Source organism: Cibotium barometz, chromosome 19, assembly GCF_041138505.1.
Source record: "Cibotium barometz isolate CiBa-2024 chromosome 19, ASM4113850v1, whole genome shotgun sequence".
NCBI classification, from domain to species: Eukaryota; Viridiplantae; Streptophyta; class Polypodiopsida; order Cyatheales; family Cibotiaceae; genus Cibotium; species Cibotium barometz.
The window spans coordinates 41,106,631-41,127,914 of record NC_141064.1 but is presented as its reverse complement, the minus strand read 5'-3'; the positions used below and the strand labels follow the sequence as shown (position 1 = coordinate 41,127,914).

General features: G+C 36.7%; 1 protein-coding gene across 1 annotated transcript; it reads right to left on the bottom strand.

Moving 5' to 3' along the window:
* Positions 1–9,946: 9,946 nt before the first annotated feature.
* On the bottom strand, positions 9,947–15,098 carry LOC147628599 (potassium transporter 5-like). Its single transcript, XM_086813796.1, has 9 exons — positions 14,846–15,098; positions 14,473–14,704; positions 13,957–14,208; positions 12,986–13,036; positions 12,364–12,624; positions 12,186–12,238; positions 11,604–11,718; positions 11,148–11,402; positions 9,947–11,037 (listed from the first exon to the last, which is right to left on the bottom strand). The coding sequence occupies exons 1-9, from the start codon at positions 14,954–14,956 to the stop codon at positions 10,046–10,048; spliced, it is 2,322 nt and encodes a 773-aa protein (XP_086669922.1). The 5' UTR covers positions 14,957–15,098; the 3' UTR covers positions 9,947–10,045.
* Positions 15,099–21,284: the final 6,186 nt, after the last annotated feature.

Genomic DNA, 21,284 nt, shown 5'->3' with positions numbered 1-21,284 from the left:
GAAGCCCACACACAAAGGAGCCAAGCGTGTGTGAATGCAATTCAAAAGAAGTCGTTTGCGAGCTTAACTTCTCGGAACAAAACTCTCCCCTCATATGAGGATATTTTAGGAATTTTGGAATGTGGGCAAGGTTTTTGGTTTTTATATTTTTTGTTAAAAAATGGTCGTGCAAATGTCCCTAGGGATCGGCCAAGCCCGGAGAAGCTCACAGTCTCACTTGCCGAAAACACTTTTCCCTTAAGCTTTTTTTTTAAATAAAAAAGTTTCTTCTCTCTAATCCTTCAATGACATCCACACTTCTTTCTTACACACAAGCAATACTTCCAACAATAAAACACGATTCTTCTCCACTTTATAAGCCAATTCAGCTTTCTTAAAAATCTATTTCCCAAAGCTTGCTCTCTAAATATGATTATACATGGCTTTTTAAGAGGAAAAAAAACTAAACCTTAGCCTTATATATGACACAACCCCAAATAATACTTACAAAGAAAACAACGAGGGTACCCAATGAAGAACCAATAAAAAGACCATAGATGGGAGTCTGCTGAGATTTTAAAAAGCCCAACATTGATGTGACATTTCCAAATGGAAAAGAGCAAAATCGATGTAGACGGACGGGCACACTCATTTCCAGTGGAATGTCCATCTCAAAACCTGAGCAAAAAGATTCCCATCAGAGTAGTTTTAAGCAAGTATGTATACAGAGTTATTAGACCTTCCCTATTTGATAGTAAGCTCATTGGTAAGGCCACTTTATATGCTCCTACACCGTCATACAGAAGATGGGTGCGCCCACTCGAGTAGGTAAGATGGAAAAACACCTTACGGTAGGTCGACGGGTGAACTATTTAACCTACCAAGTGGTTAACAACATGGAACATTCTCCTTACCTTACGAAAGATGTATTCTTCAAGAACACAAGGCATGGTGGAGGAACAGAGAAGAGAAATGTTCTTCATGAATGTTTTTCATGAAATGTTTAATTGGTTTATAGATGTATCGAATGAAGGCAACATATACAGGCAAAAGATGGTCTCTATGATCACACAAGGGTGGTGAATTCAAGAAGAAGTTTGGCATGGAGAAAAATCTAAGTGCACGACAAGGGCAACAACAATGGTTGTGTACATGACATTGATGTGATAGTAGGTGGTTGCCAGTTTAGAACACTTGCCCTACTCGCAAGGTAAAATCAGTAGGTGGTTTGCCAGTTTAGAACACAACTTACTCGCAAGGTAAAATCAGGAGGACACATACCTTTTCATGACTGAAAGTTAATAAATGAATTCACACCTAAAGTCACTTATATAGTGAAAACTATAATAAAATACTAAATAAATGAAAAATGTTCTATGCATCCTATATACCATCTCGAATCTCTTGACGAGTGCCACACAATTCTTCATAGATAATCTATATATCAGTGAATATGTAATCATTACACTGTCAGAGACTTCATATCACCAAGGAGATTATTGCTAGCATCACCACCTCGCAGATATGAAAGGCTAAAAAGGAGATTATTGCTAGCATCCCTGCCTCTCGACAGATATGGAAGGCTAGATGTGTTGAGGTGATCAAGGGCACCCATATTTATGACACTCACTGATTTTGCTCCATTTGGGAGATATTATTCATACCTTTACCTAGATCTCCATGATTTGTATTGATTCTTTTATACTTAATAGAAGTATTTAATTTTGCAGCCTGAAATTCATATTACTGAGCAACATTTTGTCTAGGTTACTTGGCACATTTGTAGAATCCTTTTTGCATGTTTCAATTGATTGAAGTATATTGTGTCATTCAACTAATTTAATTCATTTATATATCACTTATTCGTAACCTACCATGTGGCAAGAAAAGGAGAGCCCCACTTGGCAAGAGGAGGAGATCCCTTCACATAAAGGAGAAAGGAGAATTTTTTTAATGAGTCATTTGCTCGTTGAATAGGTCTCATTCATATATATATATATATATATATATATATATATATATATGAGAGTTTCACATTTTTGAACTTTTTAAACAGAACGGTTCTTTTCCACAAGCCTAGATGCATTGGGGCTCACAATTAGTCACCCCATCAAGTCATTTGCTCATTGAATGCATTTCTCATATATATAAGCACTCACTCACACACACACACACACACACAGCCACACACACACACACACACACATAAATGCATATACATACACACACACACACACACACACACATATATATATATACACACACACACACACACACACATATACATACACACACATATATTATATTACACACACACACACACACACACACACACACACATGAGAGTTTCTCACTTATTTGTAACCTACCATGTGGCAAGCAAAGGAGAGCCCAACTTGGCAAAAGGAGAAGAACCCTTCACATAAAGGAGAAAGGAGATTTTTTTTAATGAGTCATTTGCTCATTAAATAAGTCTCATATATATATATATATATATATATATATATATATATATATAGAAGAGTTTCACATTTTTGAGCTTTTTAAAAGGAATGGTTCTTTTCCACAAGCCTAGATGTATTGGGGCTCACAATTAGTTGTCACAATTAAGCCATTTGCTCATTGAATGCGTTTCTCATATATATAAGCACTCGCACACACACACACACACACATAAATACACACATAAATACATACATACATATATATATATATATATATATATATATATATATATATATATATATATATATATATACATATACACACACACACACACACACACACACACACACATATGAGAGTTTCTCATTTGCTCATTTTCTCACATGGACACACTCAAACAACATGTGTGCACACATACACACACATATAATATTATATTATGTGCACATGTAGAGAGCACACACACATATTTATAGGTATGTATATATAAATAGATCTATATGTATGCCAACATAAACACATGCATGTGCATGCACACAACGCACCACACACACACACACACACACACATGCACACACACACACTCACACACACGTGCACATACACAAATATGCACACACTTACTCAACCTCGCACATACACATACATGCATATGAACTTACATATATATACACACATACACACAGTGACATACACAAATACATGTGCACATACATCGATAGGCACACATGCATGCACACATGTATACATAGATGCACATGCACACACACATTTGCACGTGTACATGCACACACTCTCACACACATATGCGTGTGCAGGTGCAAAAACATAGATACAAAAATGTCCACATAAAAAAATTCACATGCCCGCACACACACATATTCATTCGCATATGCACACACACGTTCATGTGTGTGTGTGTGTGTGTGTATAATATACATATATATATATTATATTATATAAAGAGTATAATGTGCATACAACTATATAAGATATATATATATATATATTATATATATAACGAGTATAATGTGTATATAACTATACGAGAAAGATATATATATTATATAAAGAGTATAATGTGTATATAACTATACGATATATATATATATATATAATGTGTTTATGTATGTGTGTGTGTTTTATTATGATAAATATGTTGATTTTTTTAAAAATGATTAAATAATTATATATATATATATATATATATATATATATATATATGTATGTATGTATGTATTGCAATAATCATGTATGTATGTATGTATTGCAATATTCTCTCTCTCTCTCTCTCTCTCTTATATAGATATATACACATTATATTCTCTATATAATATAATATGATATAGATTTATGTATGTATGTATGTATTGCAATATTCTCTCTCTCTCTCTCTCTTATATAGATATATACACATTATATTCTCTATATAATATAATATGATATAGATTTATGTATGTATGTATGTATGTATATATATATACATATGTGTGTGTGTGTGTGCAAATATATGTAAGTAAATAAATACATATATATATATAAGTATATATAATACATATATATATACATATGTGTGTGTGTGTGCAAATATATGTAAGTATATAAATACATATAAATATATATATATATATATATATATTATATAAAGATTATACTCTGTATATATCTATAGCAGAGAGAGAGAGAGAGAGAGAGAGAGAGAGAGAGAGAGAGAGAGAGAGAGAGAGAGAATATTTAAACACACACACACACACATATACATACATACATAAATATATATATATATATATATATACTTTTTATTTATTTAAATACATATTTATAATATATATATGTGTGTGTGTATGTGCGTGTGCATGTGCGTGGGTGTGTGTGTGTTTTATTATATTAAATATGTTTATTTTTTATAATAATTAAATATTCTCTCTCTCTCTCTCTCTCTCTCTCTCTCTCTCTCTCTCTCTCTCTCCTAGATAGATAGATATATATACATTATACTCTTTATATAATATAATATGATATAGATGTATTTATGTATATTTATGTGTGTGTGTGTATGCAAATATATGTAAATATATAAATACATACATATATATAGATTATATAAAGAGTATACTATGTATATATATATATATATATATGTATATATATATATATATATATGTATATATATATATATATATATGTATATATATATATATATATATATGTATATATATATATATATATGTATATATATATATATATGCATATATGTGTGTGTGTGTGTGTGTGCAAATATATGTAAGTATGTAAATACATACATATATATATATATATATATATATGTATATATGTATGTATGTATGTATGTATGTATGTATGTATATATATATATATATATATATATATATATATATATATGCACATATATGTGTGTGTGTGTGTGTGCAAATATATGTAAGTATATAAATACATACATATATATATATATCCTTTTTATTTATTTATAATATATATATGTGTGTGTGCACGTGCGTGGGTGTGTGTGTGTGTTTTATTACATTAAATATGCTTATTTTTTATAATAAATAAATATTCACTCTCTCTCTCCCACCGTTGGTCGTATATACCCTCGTGTTGCATTCTACCGACGTTAATACCTCTCTCTCTCTCTCTCTCTCTCCTAGATAGATATATATATACATTATACTCTTTATTTAATATAATATGATATAGATGTATATATGTATATGTATATGTATATGTGTGTGTGTGTGTGTGTGCAAATATATGTAAATATATAAATACATATATATATATAGATTATATAAAGAGTATACTATGTATATATCTATAGCGAAGAGAGAGAGAGAGAGAGAGAGAGAGAGAGAGAGAGAGAGAGAGAGAGAGAGAGAGAGAGAATATTTAAATACACACACACAAACACACACATATATATATACATACACACACACACACATGCATGCATGCACACACGCATGCATGCACACACACACACACACACACATATACATATACACATATATAAAAACACATATATTAATAAATAAACATATTTAGTATAAAAAAAGATACACACATACACACACACACTCTATAATACCTTATTAGAGTTGCCACATGGTAGCTCCCAAACTCCATCATGCTTTAGAGATGTAGCTACTATAGCAGTGTAGGTAATGTGGGTATGGGAAGAGGCACATGTAGCAAGGGCGATAAAGGGCAAGCACATCACAATATTTTTAGATATTCCAAGTCCATCTCTAGAGTAGTAGTTGCTAGCAATGTGGGTAAGGGTGATAGAGGGCACATGCAGCAAAGAAGGAGTAAAGGAGAAAGTGCGAATAAAGGGCACATGCAGTAAAGGAGCCTTGAGGCACATGCACAACAGAGACGAAGTAAAGGAGCCTTGCTTTAAGGGCCATTTCAACTTGCATTAGAAGAGAGAGCCGGGCAATCCTAGGTTGCCTAAAATGGATAGCACTAACACCACCATCTCAAGAAAAATGCGAGCTCTTGGCAGAGATGTTGGATGAGGTGGATCGGGACATATACGAGATGCTTCATGGAGGTACGGAACACCAATTTCATGAAGGATTATGCAATATAATATTATGCGTGTGTGTGTGTGTATGTATATGCATATATACATACATACATACATACATACATACATATATATATATATACATATATATATATATATGAATGTATGTATGTATGTATGTATGTATGTATATATCTATATATGTATATGTATATACATGTGTATGTGGGAGTATGTTGTTGTTGTTGTTGTTGTTGTTGTTGTGTGTGTGTGTGTGTGTGTATGTTTGTATATATATATATATATTATACGTAATACACACACAGATCTATAATACCTTATTTGGGAGTTGCCACATGACGACTCCTAGCTACCCCACGTGGAAGCTCCCTTCTTCTATGATATACTAATGTACACTATGTGTGTGTGTGTGTGTGCGTGTGTATCTTCTTCTATACTATACTACTACTCTTTTATACCATACTATATTACTATCTATACATGTATATATATACTACTACTACTATTATATATATATATCTTATTTGAGGGTTAGAGTTAGAGAGTTAGACGGTTAGAGAGAGAGAGAGAGAGAGAGAGAGAGAGAGAGAGTAGAGAAAGGTAAAAATAGTGAGTTAGAGAGAATCAATAAGTGTGTGTGTGTGTGTGAGAGAGAGAGAGAGAGAGAGAGAGAGAGAGAGAGAGAGAGAGAGAGGGGGGGGGCTAGAAAGAGAAAGAAACAGGGTTAGAAAGAGAAATAAAGAGAGTTAGAGAAAGGTAAAGAGAGTGAGTTAGAGAGAGAGAGAGAGAGAGAGAGAGAGAGGGGGGGGGGGTAAAAAAAGAGAAAGAAAGGGAGGTTGTGAGAGTTAAAGAGAGGGGGGGAGAGAGAGTGAGTGAGTGAGAGTGAAGTAGAGAGAGGAAGAGAGTGAGTGTTTTTTAAGGGGGGAAAAAGAGAGGAGAACGAAGAGAGAGAGAGAGAGAGAGAGAGAGAGAGAGAGAGAGAGAGAGAGAGAGAGAGAGAAAAGAGAAAGAAAGGGAGGTTGTGAGAGTTAAAGAGAGGGGGGGAGAGAGAGTGAGTAAGTGAGAGTGAAGTAGAGAGAAAGTTAGAGAGAGGAAGAGAGAGTGCTTTTTAAGGGGGGGAAAAAGAGAGGAGAACGAAGAGAGAGAGAGAGAGAGAGACTAAACTTACTTTAAACAAGATGTTTTTTGTTTTAAAGGGAAATTATAAAAAGAGCCAAAGAGAAAGAGAAAGAAAGGACAATCAACCCGCGAAGGCCGAGTCTGGGCCACTCGAGAAGGGAAAGAGGAGGTTTAAGGAGGCTCGGGTACAATTTGAATTTGGAAGTCTGAAAAGATGTGCGAAGCACGGGTCTACCAACTAGTATGCTGTTATATGAAGATTAATTTCCAAATGCACCATCTTGACTTTTAATTAGCGAGTTTTTTTATCACATTGAAAACTTATAACTTTTGGCGCGACAATAATGCAAAAGTATTCACCGTCTATCAATTAAGCATAATCTCTACTCTTTATTTTTCTATATTGTAGGCATGCATAGATTTCTTTTGTAACTTCCTTAGTAACATTGAAGAGCTTACCTTTCTAGCTTGTTGCATTCATGCAAATGTTGTGGCTCTTTTTGTGAGGTTGTGAATATGCTATCCTTTAAGTAAATTGATGGTTCACTAGTATAAGTGGGTTTGAGTTAGAAGGATAAAGTATTTCTCAATATAGTGGGGTTTGAGTTAGAAGGATATGGTATCTCTCATAGGGGGTAAGTCACCCAAATCTTTTTTTGTGTGGTTATCCTATGGGATTGATGACCACCATGGTCAAGTTAGAAGGTTTCTCAACACTAAGGTTTTTACTATGATTTAAATAATTTTGGCAGTTTTCCATTTCTTTGGCGACGTAGTACTTGTGGCCATGTCAAGGGTACCTTGTTTGTGATAAGATTTGTCTCTTTCATAGCACACTCAAAGAGGCGTGCGTTTGTTTTGATGTTTAGATCGTTTGAGATAGAGATGTCTTCTTTATGCTTGTACGTTTATATCCATAAGTGCATGTTTTGATGTTTAGATCGTTTGAGATAGAGATGTCTTCTTTATGCTTGTACGCTTATATCCATAAGTGCATGTGTAAGGAAGAGTATGTAGATCAATGACAGTATACCATAGTCAAAGCCCTTTGATGCTCCAGTGCCGTCTTACAAACAATGGGTGCTCCAATGCCATCTTACAAACAATGGGTGCTCTAATGCAGTCTTAGAAAAGGTGGGTGTGCATATTTGAGCAGGTAAGATGATAAAGCACCTTATAGTAGGTCAGGCAGGTGAAACCATATTAACCTATAATATGGTTAACAGCATGGATGAGTCTCCTTACCTTCAAAAAGTTGTATTCTCGAAGAACAAAAGGCATGGTGTAGGAACATAGAAGAGAAATGCTCTTCATGAATGCTTAATTAGTTTTATATATGTATTGGAGGAAGGCAACATATGCACGCAAAAAGATGCATTCTGTGATCGTAAGGGTGGTAAATTCAAGAAGAAGTTCGACATGGAGAACTTCAAGTGCATGACAAAGGGCAACAACAATGGTTTTGTACAGACATCGGTGTGGCAGTAGGTGGTTGCTAATTTAGAACACAACTCACAAGGTAAAATTAGAAGGACACGTGCCTCTTCATGGCTGAAAGTTAATAAATGAATTCACACCTTATAAACGTTCTAAAGTTACTTATAATGTTCATACATTGAAAACTTGAATAAAACACTCACACAATTCGTTTTAGCTGGTCTACAAATCAGTGATTATGTGATCATTACATCTATTTGAGACTTCATAACACCTATCGAGATTTATGAAACCCAATGCATTTGTACCATTTTGGGAGATATTATTTTCATACCTTTATACCTTCAATAGATTGAAGTTTATTGTGCCATTCAACTAATTCGTTATTACATGTAGCTCGCAGATTGCTTTTATCATCCTGGACTTTTAATTAGCGAGTTTTCTGATCGCATTGAAAACTTTGTAACTTTTTGCAACAGGCAATCAATAATGCAGAAGTATTCGGCTATCAATTAAGCGTAATCTCTATTCTGTATTTTTCTATATCGTAGGCAATGGGCGTAGACGAGTAGATGTTCTTTTGTAAACATTGAAGAGGTTACCACTTCTAGGTTGTTGCAGTCATGCTGCCTTTACTCTGCCAAATGCTGTGGCTCTGTTGTGAGGTTGTGAACATGGCCAAAGTCCTCCACTGAATCTATACATACCTGGATGTGCCCAAATTCACCTTTTACGAACATGCATGTAGTCAACCCACAAGACTATATAACTATCAACTCCATTATGCATAGTATGGACTAGATATTACGACATCCCCACTAACGTCATCTGTGCCCAATAGTGGGTGTAGAACTCTACATCAAGATAAGCTCTCACACACGCACTCCACACACACACATAAGAGCATATATTCACACAAAGCCCTTCATACTGAGTTTCTATTAAACCTCTAGAGATGCAGGGCACACTCAGCCATAATGAAGCCTAGCACCAAGGGAAGTAGCAAATAGAAAGAATTAGTACAGCAAATCACTGAATCTATGGATAACACCTTCCTATGGCTAACACCTTCATGATTGTGGTTGTGGCAACCACTCTCTCTCTCTCTCTCTCTCAACATTAGAAACCATAAAAAGAATTTTAGGCTAAACCATCATCTTAGAGATGCTCTAATTATGCGTAGTGCCCAAGACACATGCATGGTACTATGGCACCCCTGCTTTGCTTCTTTAAGTGCACAAACATCCTAGAGAACTAAACCATTATCATCCCAGAGAAGCTTTGAAGGAGATTAAACTTCATTATTTATGTTAGCATTAACCTGCGTCGTGCCAAATGACATGTTCATAATTATGCATTCAAGAAACACATAATTATGCATTCAAGAAACGTATACATGGTACTGTGACCTTGCCTTGCATCAAACGTTAGCCACAAAAGAGTATAATAGTAGTGCAGTGTTATTTGTGCATATGATAAAACAAGCATACGAACTCATATGCTATAGGTTATGCCTACTTCCATCAACCTCTTGTGTGGTATTTGAAGTGCAACTCTGCTCTTTCTACACATGCGCTGCAAGCAATCATAAAGGACGTTCACGACAATCTTCTTCCCAATCCAAGCATTCTGTGAAGCCTCCACCAGACTATTTCCAAGAAGGTAAGTCACCCCTTCTCCTCTTGCCCTTCGCAGGAAAGCTATCTCCTTGTTTATCTCTTCTTTCCTTTCCTCCGCCTGCGTGGTACTTGTATTAGTCTTCCTGTTTACCTCTTCATGGCTTTCCTCCACACCATATGTAGTGATGTGGGTCATGCTGTCTACTGCACTATCTGATAATTCAGCTCCTTGCTCCAACAGCTCAAGCCCATCACCCTCTGTTTTTACAAATCTTTCCAAGCTCTCCATCAACAAAGCCTCGAAATCCCCATGCTCAATCGGTGCATCCATGTACCCATACCTCACCACACTTCTATACATCTTATACTCCTTGCTTCCTACCCTTCTCACCAAGAACCTCTCCTCTGCTGGCACTCTTGCAATAGCCAAATGTTTCACAGACACCAACACTATTACTGAGTGTAAAGCCCTCAGGTTTTCCACAAAATGATCAAATATGGGAGGCACTCCATGCACTAGCTGTGTATACATTAGCCCTAACCCTGGCACCCTGTTTAGCCCTAAATCACTCTCTAATCTGCTCACTAACGAGTTTATAGAGACTTTGTTTTCAGATTCATATCTGTATTTCTTGCTTGTGACGTACTGCCACACTGCCATAGTCACTACCAAGAAGGACGAGAAAGCCAATGGCAGCCAGCCTCCTTGATCAAATTTGTACAGATTGGCTGTGAAGTAGAGCATCTCAACAAACGCGAAGATGGAGAAGAAGGCAACCACACGGTAAAGCTTTGTCTGCCATATCATGAGCATGATCAGGGTTAAGAGACTGGTTGTCACAAGCATCACAGCTAAAACAGCAATACCTGCACGAGCAGAAAATGCCAAACATTTCATAATGCATGCATGAGTATACACATCAGTGCATATGTTCATATGTATACATAATTGTAGAAGAAACATGTAGTCAACATACCATAGGCATTCCCAATATATGTTGTTGTCTTGAAGACACCAGTGACAATCACACACAGAATCATCAAGATCCAGTTGATCTCAGGTATGTACACTTGCCCCATGAACTTTGATGACGTGTGGACCACCTTCACAGTTGGAAAGCACCCAAGAGCAAGAGACTGCTCTACTATGGAGAATGTTGCAGATATCATGGCTTGACTTGCAATTATGGCAGCTGCAACAGCTACCACAAACATTGGCCAGAAAATGGGTTCTGGAAATAACAAAACAAGGCATTCAATTAGCATAAGGGTAAGATCTCAGCGTTGTTTAAATGCTATGTTGTATAGGCATGTACTTACATTATTATGTATAGTAAGCTATAACCACTTTTTATTATAGAGTTGTTGCTGTTATCAAGATGTTTGATTCTTTTTCTCATAACAAAGAGAGTAGGAAATGCTAGATTCTTTGCCTGGAATTGACTTGTAAAATGTTTGGCTAACATCCTCGGGATGTCTTAAAAGGTAAGCCCCCTGGCCAATGTAGGCAGCTAATAGGGAAGGGTATACAATTGTGGTGAATGCTATCTGCAATCACAATGCCCCTATCAGAAAATTGCAAAGAAAGCAAAGGAATTTGTAGCCAGAAGCAATGAAGCTGCACATGAGCACCAGACTTGCAGCCACATGCATGGGCACATGCTACACCATCAGAAGCAAACGATCAAAGGCACAAGAGTTGACCCTTCATACGTGGGCACGTTCTACACCAGCAGGGCACAATCCATTAAAGACTAAAGAGTTGATAATCATACATGTGGGCACATGCTACACCATCACAACAGAAAGCATCTGAGACAGAAAAGCACATGTTACAACATGGTATGTGTGAGACTTGATCCATGCTACGCATTCACAACACAGTCATCCAAGGCACAGGATTGATTTTTACACATGGGTACATGCTAAATGAATAGCTTGATTGGGGGGCGCTTAACAGAAAGTAATACAAGACATAGAGTTGATGTAACATGTGTACGTGCTATATGCATTACCTGAATGGAGGGCACGGAGAAGTGTCCCAAATCAGCAAACATGGCCTCTGTGCCTGCACTTTATCACAAGATAAGCATGATTAACTCTCTGAAGAGCTGCATACATGATATTGTTTGGAATATAAATACTCTTACATCTTTAAAGTGGCCAGTGGCCAAGGCAATGCAGGGAGCTAACCTGTTATGGCTAGCACTATGCCACCCAAAGAGATCCAACCTTGCTTTCCGTTTCTTTTGAAATACTTGACAATATAGTAAGGGTTGAATGCTCGAAAAATGCTGGCATCATGCTTGAAGATGTTGTAGATGCCAATGAGACCAATGAAAGCAAACCAGATCAGGACACACGGAGCAAACAGAAATGCCACCTTGCCAGTTCCGAACCGCTGAAGGCTGAATAGTAGTACTAGAATGGCAATGGAAATAAGAACCACATGGTCTGCAATGGAATGTGCTTGTGTCAACATTTTTTTTTTTGAGTTGAGATTTCAAGGGATCACCACCTTAGTTCAGGAATTATATAACCGAGACAGCAAAGGACATAAGAATCACTTCTACACTAAAATGGACATATGACTAGCTAATGCCATAGCTTCTTCTTCTTCTTCTTCTTTCTTTTTGTTTTGTTTTTGGGTTTTTTTTTCAGGTGGGGTTGGAGGGGGGGGGGGGGGGGGGGGGGGGGGGGGGGCGCGGGGGGTTCTTTTGTATCCCTAAGGCAAGAATGAGAACAGGATTAAGTCAGATTACACACATTTTCATAGTATTTTAGTGTTTTGGGACATTGAAGTTAGAGCCTCTACCAGTGCTCAAGTTTGGGTCCTTGGTTTGAATTCCATCTACTGCTGAGAGCACTGCAAGAGAACAACCGTGTTTGAAGTACAGTTAGAATAAACTGAAATTGATTTTGCAAGAGAGGTTGCATCACAGATGCATCATACACCCACATTAAATTTGCATCAGGTTTCATCAGAACAGTGGAATCACCTATCGCCCATTTAATTTTTTTTTGAGGTATAACACTCTGTAACATGGTTAGCCAACTATGAAATATTTACTAATTTGGAAGCATATTGACTTTACCATAATTTGCAAGTTAGGTCAAGCCTTCAAGCCCCATGAGTTGCAGATTAGTTTTTTAATCCAATGCATGCTGATTTAATTGTGTAAAAAGGATATACCATTGCTTGCAATATGATAAAAGATACTTTGTTTAGTTTGATAAATTTTAATGGATTGTTTTGCAATTAAAAGTTTGTTAGTTAGTTTCATACGCCGAAGCATACAAGCATGCCAACTTAAAAGATTCAAGCTTGATAAAGCTTGGGAATTACAGGCAGATAAAGCTTGTGTGTTCTGGCCGGCTCAGTTTTCCCAGTTGATACTCCAATGTTGGGAGTTGAATAGCAACCACCATAATGCAGCTTCATTTGGGATTGAAAACCAGCTTGGTTGGTTTGATACACTAGTTTAATTTGATCTTTCTTAGAAGGAACATAGTTCATTGGGTCTGATGAACACACCCATGGGTTCTTTTTGGCTTGCCATGGGTAGTAGGCAGACACCCATTTGTCCAAACAAAAGGACTCAACTTTACACACACACACAAACACACACAAAGTGACATTTGCAACCACGTTCCCCTTGAATCACTCTCAACAGCCAGCACCATTTGGTACCATACTATGTAGAACACTGCCTGGTACGTTTGAGACCACACCAGAAAAAGAAATGGCAGGCCTGTATTGTTTCCCACACTTTTTATGATGCGTACCGGATATAGCCGGTGTCAGTACACCATCTCCAATGACTGCACATGTACCGAGGAGGGTCACAAGCAGCAAAACCCTCTTGCCCAAGTTACTTCCTTCTAATGCCTCCTTGATTTTTGCTCCTCTTTCGGACTCTCGGCTGGGGAGTTGCACCTTATGTCCACCGAACAGTACTTCATCTTCTACTTGCTGGTTTTGAAGCTGGCTAACTTTTGCATGCTGGCAAATAAGCGAGTAAAGCGCAAAAGTGCCACCTACATTGACATTATTATCAGAGCAATGTGAGCCTACATCCAGTAAGAAAAACTATGCATCACACTGGAGGTACATGACACTATCATCAGAGCCTACATCCAGTAAGAAAAGCTATGCATCACACTTGAGGTACATGACACTCTGCAATGGTGGTAGTTTGTGCAGAATAACTATGTATCACAGTTTATGCTATGCAAGATGGTACTTAGTCTATGCTATGCATGATGGTGCTTCCTTCATGGACTGTTTCCTTATACTCTTACCATTTCCGTTGTCGTTGGCCCGAAGCACGATGAACACATACTTGATGAGAGGGATGAGGGAGAGTGTGTAGATGATAAGGCAGAGTGCCCCCAGCACATCCTCCTCCTGGGGCAGATTGTTTGAATCCGGGAAAGTGCTGCTGTAGACATACAGGGGTGATGTGCCCACATCACCATATATCACTCCAATGCTTTGGAAGGCCAACCGAAGTATTAATGCTTTTGATAAAGCCTGCATTAGAGTCACAAGAAATGCCTTCAATAGCTACTTCAAATACTTATCATTAGTTGATTGACTGATTGATTAATCACCTGGTTTTTTAAGCTCTAATGAAACAATAACCAAGGGATTGAAATGCTAGTGTGTACAAACCTTGGTAGAACTGTGCAGGCCAGGGACATGGTTGGACTCCATATCCAAAGAGTCCACCCTGCGGAGTGGCTCGCTGCGTCCATCGCTAGCAAAAGTATCCGTTTCTTCCATAGTGATAGAAGGTGTTTCGCTCTGCTAGCACGCAGATGAAGGTGGCAGTTGATATACCATAATTACAGTAAGCACTTAGTTAACCATGCTGAGAGAGGGTTTATTTTATGGATTAAGAATAACCCTTTTTCTGTTTCTCCTGACGAACTCCCATCATGTACTTATATAAGTATATATAGGCATTATTATTCCAATCAATAATTGATGTGCCCAAGCCAGTCTTTCTATATTCCAAGGCGTCGATGTTGCCCACGCAGACTCGTGGGGCAATGGGAAGCTTCTCAAGTAACCTCCTTTTGCCACGCGGCAGCTTCTTGAAAGTCTTCCTTTATATATCCTTTATATAATATACAAGTAGCTTGACCCATCTTCTGTCTTGATCCATCTTCCATGATATATTTTGCTACTAAATATAGAAAAAACTACTTTGCTATTTTTTGCCATGTGGCAAGGGGCAAAGTACACATATATACATACATATATAGATAGATATAGATATAGAGAAGAGATGCATCCTTGACACCTTCTCTATTCACTTTGAATTATTATATGCCTCCTTCACACCTTCTCCAAGGACTTTGAATTATTCATGCACATACATACTCTAAGATGCCCATGTGCCATCAGATCCTCCTAACAAAAACATCCAAAAAAAGAATCTTGGCTTTGGCTTCGCATGTTCTCCATGAACTTAAGAGTTGTATTAATTTAATCCATGGATGGTGGCACCCATTATTATACAAGTTATATACAATCCCATTTTTTGTGGAACTATCACCTTTATTTATGACTTTCTTTATCATTTAAAATTGTGCTTGTCAACTCAAAGTGCTTGTCAACTCAAAGTGTGAATGCTTTTACTTTAGGAGGCCTAGCCACCTATGCTCTCTCGAAATGCATTCCCCCTTGTGTCCCGAACATGCCTTAATGGGATAAGCGTGCATAGCTAGAGGGAGTCTCCCTATGATTGATACTTAGGCAACCATTCTTTTAGAAAGGCAATGTTGCTAGGTTCTTGGAAATGCTCCCACCTTACAATAGTAGACTTATTGTATCCATATAGTAGTTGGTGCAAGAATAACTTGGAAGTAAATAAGAAAACTCTCTAGATATGCATTATAGTTTTCTTAAGAGTATAATGGTGTTGATGTCGATGATATTCTTATGTTGAGTTATCCGATACAAATCTCAATGCACAAAGAAAGGTTTCAATTAATGGTGCCAGATTATTTCTAATAAGGCTACTTCATTAAAGGCCATGCTGGCTCCTCTCATAGGGTAAAATGATGTGGTTTACAAAAATCGTGGTCGCAAAATGCAAGAGCCAAGGCCTAAAATGTGCAAAAAGAATATGTCAAAAAACCTAAAAGTGTGTGCAAACACCATACAAAGATCCCCCCCCCCCCAAAAAAAAAAATTGTAGCCAATGGTTTCAACCCTCCCAAAATACTAGGTAGTGTTTTTTTTTGGGGGGGAGGGACCCCCAAATTTATAGCCAATGGTTGCAACCCCGCCTCCCTTTTAAGGCTCCTTCCACCACACTTCTCTCCTCCTCTCTAACGCTCATTTTCCATTTTTTATGTAGAATATATATATATATATATATATATATATATTCCCTTTGAAAATCATAGTTTTTGGCACGACCACTAGGCCCCCTTATTGATCACTTTTTAGGTGATCACCATATGTAACAGGAGTGGCAATCTTAGCCAAAATTCCCAAGAATATTTCCTCTTCAATTTTTTGATAGTATTTTTCCTTAAATTTAGGCAATTAAAAAAACACTTGCTACTAGATGGAGAAGAAACATCCTTCTTTATTTCTATGTGCTTTTAATGGAACTTTACACTCTCCTAATTATAAGTTCATGAAAATGGCTTCAATACCTTTTCATGATGCCATCTAACACAAAAACATATGGCGATTTCAAAAGACCTTCTTTATAGGTCTGGCGTAAATGGCAATTTCAAAAGACCCTCTTTGTAGGTCTAAACACCTTTCTTACACCCTTCACCAAGTCAATTACCTTGTATCGTTTTATGCATTCATTCTCTTAGTATGTCCCATGACTTTAGTATGCCTCCCCTTTTTTCACATAGCCATTACTTGACCTCCTTTATAGACCTTATAAACATTAAACCTCCTTTAAATAAGTAATGTAAACATTAAACCTCCTCAAACATGTAAATCCAAAGCTAACAACATATGACATCAGTCTCACATTTATATAAAACCATGTTTTTTTAAAGATGACTCATTTATCAAGATTACCAACTAAAAGTATCGCATTAGGTACCATCTTTAACCTCATTTATGATTGTATTTACGTAATATCTTGTAACTTATAATGGAGACACTAGATGTGACATCACATATTTAACGTTACACTTGACCTTTTGCATTTAGAGACCCAATGGGTTTATTTGACTATGTATTGTAGAGATCTCACATATTTAACATTACCTGATCTTTTGCATTGTAGAGACCCAATGGGTTTATTTAACGATGTATTGTAGAGATCTTTAACATTACATGACCATTTTCTTTGTAGAGATCTAATGGGTTTATTTAACGATGTATTCAAGACAACGTCAATGTCCTTACCAAAGTTTAAGGGGTCATCATGCACGATGTTACATGAGTGCACAAGATGTCAATATTAAGAAGGTTTACTTACATCCTTAAAATAATTTAAGAATGTTTACTTACAATCTTAAAAGAATTTAATAAGGTTTACTTATAGTCATGCAAAAATGATATGTGTATTTATTTACAACCTATTATTTTAGTACCCTTTGCACTAAAGGTTTTCTTATAAGATATTCTAAGGGTTATACACCTGGAAGATCCCTTGGGGGCATCATGTATGATGTCACATGAATTTAAGCTGCCAATATTAAAGAAGGTTTACTTACAATCTTAAAATAATTCATACATACCAAAAATGATTTATGTATTTATTTACAAAACCCATGTATACATACCTACTATTTTATTACTCGTTGCACTCAAGGTTTTCCTATAGTTAATGCCTTGGGGAAGATCCTTGCAAAAAAACAAAATGAGGTATAAAAATATCTTGCAAGAATTACCATGGAAACTTGGATAACCAAAATGAGGGAAATCTTTAAAGTTTTGAACAAGATAAAAGAGAAGAGGTTCTTGATGGTTTTCTTGCATGAATAGAATTGACTGTTGGCTTCTTCCTCTCATGAGCTTCTTCTCCACCCATATCTTGTGAGACAAGACCAATCTTACCCACATGGTAATGAAAGCCCAATACTTGTAAGATGGTGATAGAATTTAGAAAGTGGCCTTACCTTGAGCTTAATGCCAAATAGAGAGGTCACTAATCTCTTTAAATTTCGTAAGACAAGAACTAGTGGCCTGGGACTATTTTTAAGCTTTCTTTGGCCTAGTGTGAAAGCTAGTCATTTGTATATATAAGTCAATTTTGACATCAAGCAAATACACATTCATTCCCTTCACTCACTTATGAGCTTTCCCACTTTTACTCTCTTCCTTGTTTGTATTATCTTGAATTCTCCAATGCTAGATAGTTTCCTTCTTGAATAGGTTTGATTGTAGGCTTCTGCATCCACCTTTTGTGAGAGAACCATTATAAAGGCTATCTCCTTCTTATCTCCATCTAGGCAAAGGAAGATCTACCTTCACTCCCTTAGCAAAGGAAGCATTCTGGTGTGGCGAGGAAGTGGTACATGAGCTAGCATACCATATGTGAAGTTGCATTTATGGCTCTACGATAAAGTACTAAATAACACTTGAGTCAACAAAAGGATGAGGTAAGCTCTTGACTTGAACATGTTTGATGCCACTAATGGAGAAAAGGCTAGTGCTTAGATCTAATTTTGCATCTATTCGAAGCTATTGAGATCACCCAAATATTGCTTGATGTTGATTAAGAGGTCCCATATTCCAAAAATTATATGGTTTTAGAGCTTTAAATGTGTTTCTTTTATTGCTTTTAAGTTTGTTTTGAGGCTTGTTTTACATTAGGTTAACATTCTACTTGAAAGACTGGAATTGGAAACCCTACTTTCATTGTGATTTGCATCAGATTTGAGCCTAAGTGGCTTATATTTGATTACATTAATCCAAGAAGTGTCTTTTATTTGATTCACTTCAAAGACATAAGCCTTCAACCCCAATTAAGTGGATTAGGGTGTGATTATTATTTTTTCTTTGATTTTGTTCATGAATTGTAAAAATTGATAAGTGCTTATAGCATTTAGAATCAATTAAAATTAATTAAAAAAAACTTAGTCACTTGTACACCCATAATTAGGATTCAAAGAACCTTAACCAATCCCATACAAGTCTAAGGAACCTTGAAAAAACTTAAAAACTAGGCAAAAACACCTCTCGCGTAGGAGACACGAGTCTATAGTCACAAACAAACAAAATTCGTGAGCGTGAGCTATAACAGATATAAGGTGTGAGCGAGAGCTATAACACATGATGTCAGTGTAAGTTTAATATACATGAAACATGAGTCAACTAAGATGTGAGTGTGAGTGTAAGGGTGGTAGTTGTACCTAGTATTATACTAGCAAATTAAACTTGCATCATTGAGGACTTGTAAAAGGACACACCTGCACATGTCCCATATATTTGCATATGGTACTAGCCTTGCCTGCTCATGGGAAGTGGCTGTTATTATAAATGGATGTGAAATCAACACATTTTTGAATGGCCATCTCAAGAAGGAGGTTTATGTGGTGCAACCACTTGGGTTTGGGATACCTAGTTCAAAAAACAAAGTGAGCAAACTTTGAAGGACATTGTATAGACTGAGATAGTCCCTTAAGCATGGTACCAATTGATAGATTCTTCTTTTGTTTGGTCTTTCTAAAAGCTCGTCAGATGCAAATTTATATACTTTCTCTGAGTGGGCCAGCTACATGATCATTATCGTATATGTGGACAACCTCATCATGAGACAAGGAGCCATCAAGAGAGGATTTGACAAACAAATGAGATGTTGAGTTTAATATGATAGACCTTGGGGATTGAGATCTAGTAAGATTCAAATGAAATCTTCGTTTCTCAGCAAAAGAGTGTAGGGAAAATTTTGAAGGCATCTGGCGGCATAGCTGAGTGCAAGTTAGTGAGTACACCCATAGAGGTTGATGATAGACCTTGGGGATTGAGATCTAGTAAGATTCAAATGAAATCTTTGTTTCTCAGCAAAAGAGTGTAGGGAAAATTTTGAAGGCATCTGGCATAGATGAGTGCAAGTTAGTGAGTACACCCATAGAGGTTGATGAAAAGTGTTCTATGGAAGATGCTTCTTCACTTGTGGATATGAAGGAGTACAGGAGGTTGGTGGAGAGTTTGATCTTTCTATGTAATACATGGCTTGACATCAGTTGGTGTCCTTTAGTAGATTCTCACATCAAGCCCACGAGAGAGCCACTAGAAGGTAGGTATGTGGGGTGTTCAAATACATCAAAGATACATTATGTATGGCATCACTTACAAATCGGGCAATTCCTTCACTAGATTTTGTGACTCAAATTGGGCAGGATGTTGTAGCAAGAAATCTAATTCTGGTACTATTTTCTCATACGGTTTAAAATTACATCTTGGATTAGCAAGAAGCAACCTGGCAATTTCTTCTAGAGGCTGAGTACAAGCATGCTTCTCTTTATATGAAGGAGTTTATTTAAGAAGGATCTTAAGAGACATGGGTGTTGCTTAAAAAAGAGAGCCACAATGTTGCTGTGTACAATAATAAAAGTTGCATGGCAATTATCAAGAACCTAATCTTTCATGATTTCACATGAAGCACACTGAGATACAGTATAATTATGTGTGTAAGATTATCATGAATGGAGAGGTGCAATTTATCTAATGCTCAACAATAGTGAATTGTGTATACATTTTCACACGGGCTTAGATTTTTTGGAGCACCAGGACCGAAGAGGTAGTTCACCTAAGGGTGGTGGTGGACATTGAGGGGGGGTGTTGGAAAAGCATTTGCTTAATGATCCAACCTCGTGTTGTTTCTGTAGGTGGCAGATGTGCTCTATTTTGTAAGGGACCCTTTATGAGGAGTTGTGGTGATCACTTAGGCACCTGAGTAGTTCCCAATTTTAGACACTAGTAGATGGTGGGTGTTACCAAGTGGCTAGGAGGAGACACCTTGTGCTATTTCTTGCCCATCATGGAAACCTCACACGGTTCCTAAAATTCCTAAAATGTAGGAAAATTAGTTATTATTACGAGTATGTAGACTTGGCACTTTGCTAAGTAGGATATATGCTCGCGGCAGGCTAATTACCACATTAAAAGTGAGTGGATA

What these genes read in the sequence shown, in the direction of transcription:
- LOC147628599 (XM_086813796.1), bottom strand. Translation starts at nt 14,956, where the DNA reads ATGGAAGAAACGGATACTTTTGCTAGCGATGGACGCAGCGAGCCACTC. An exon ending in ACTGACACCGGCTATATCCG is followed by an intron (nt 13,037 to 13,956) that starts GTACGCATCATA and finishes GTTCTCTTGCAG; the next exon opens with TGCTCTCAGCAGTAGATGGA. An exon ending in GGACCCAAACTTGAGCACTG is followed by an intron (nt 12,625 to 12,985) that starts GTAGAGGCTCTA and finishes ATTCCATTGCAG; the next exon opens with ACCATGTGGTTCTTATTTCC.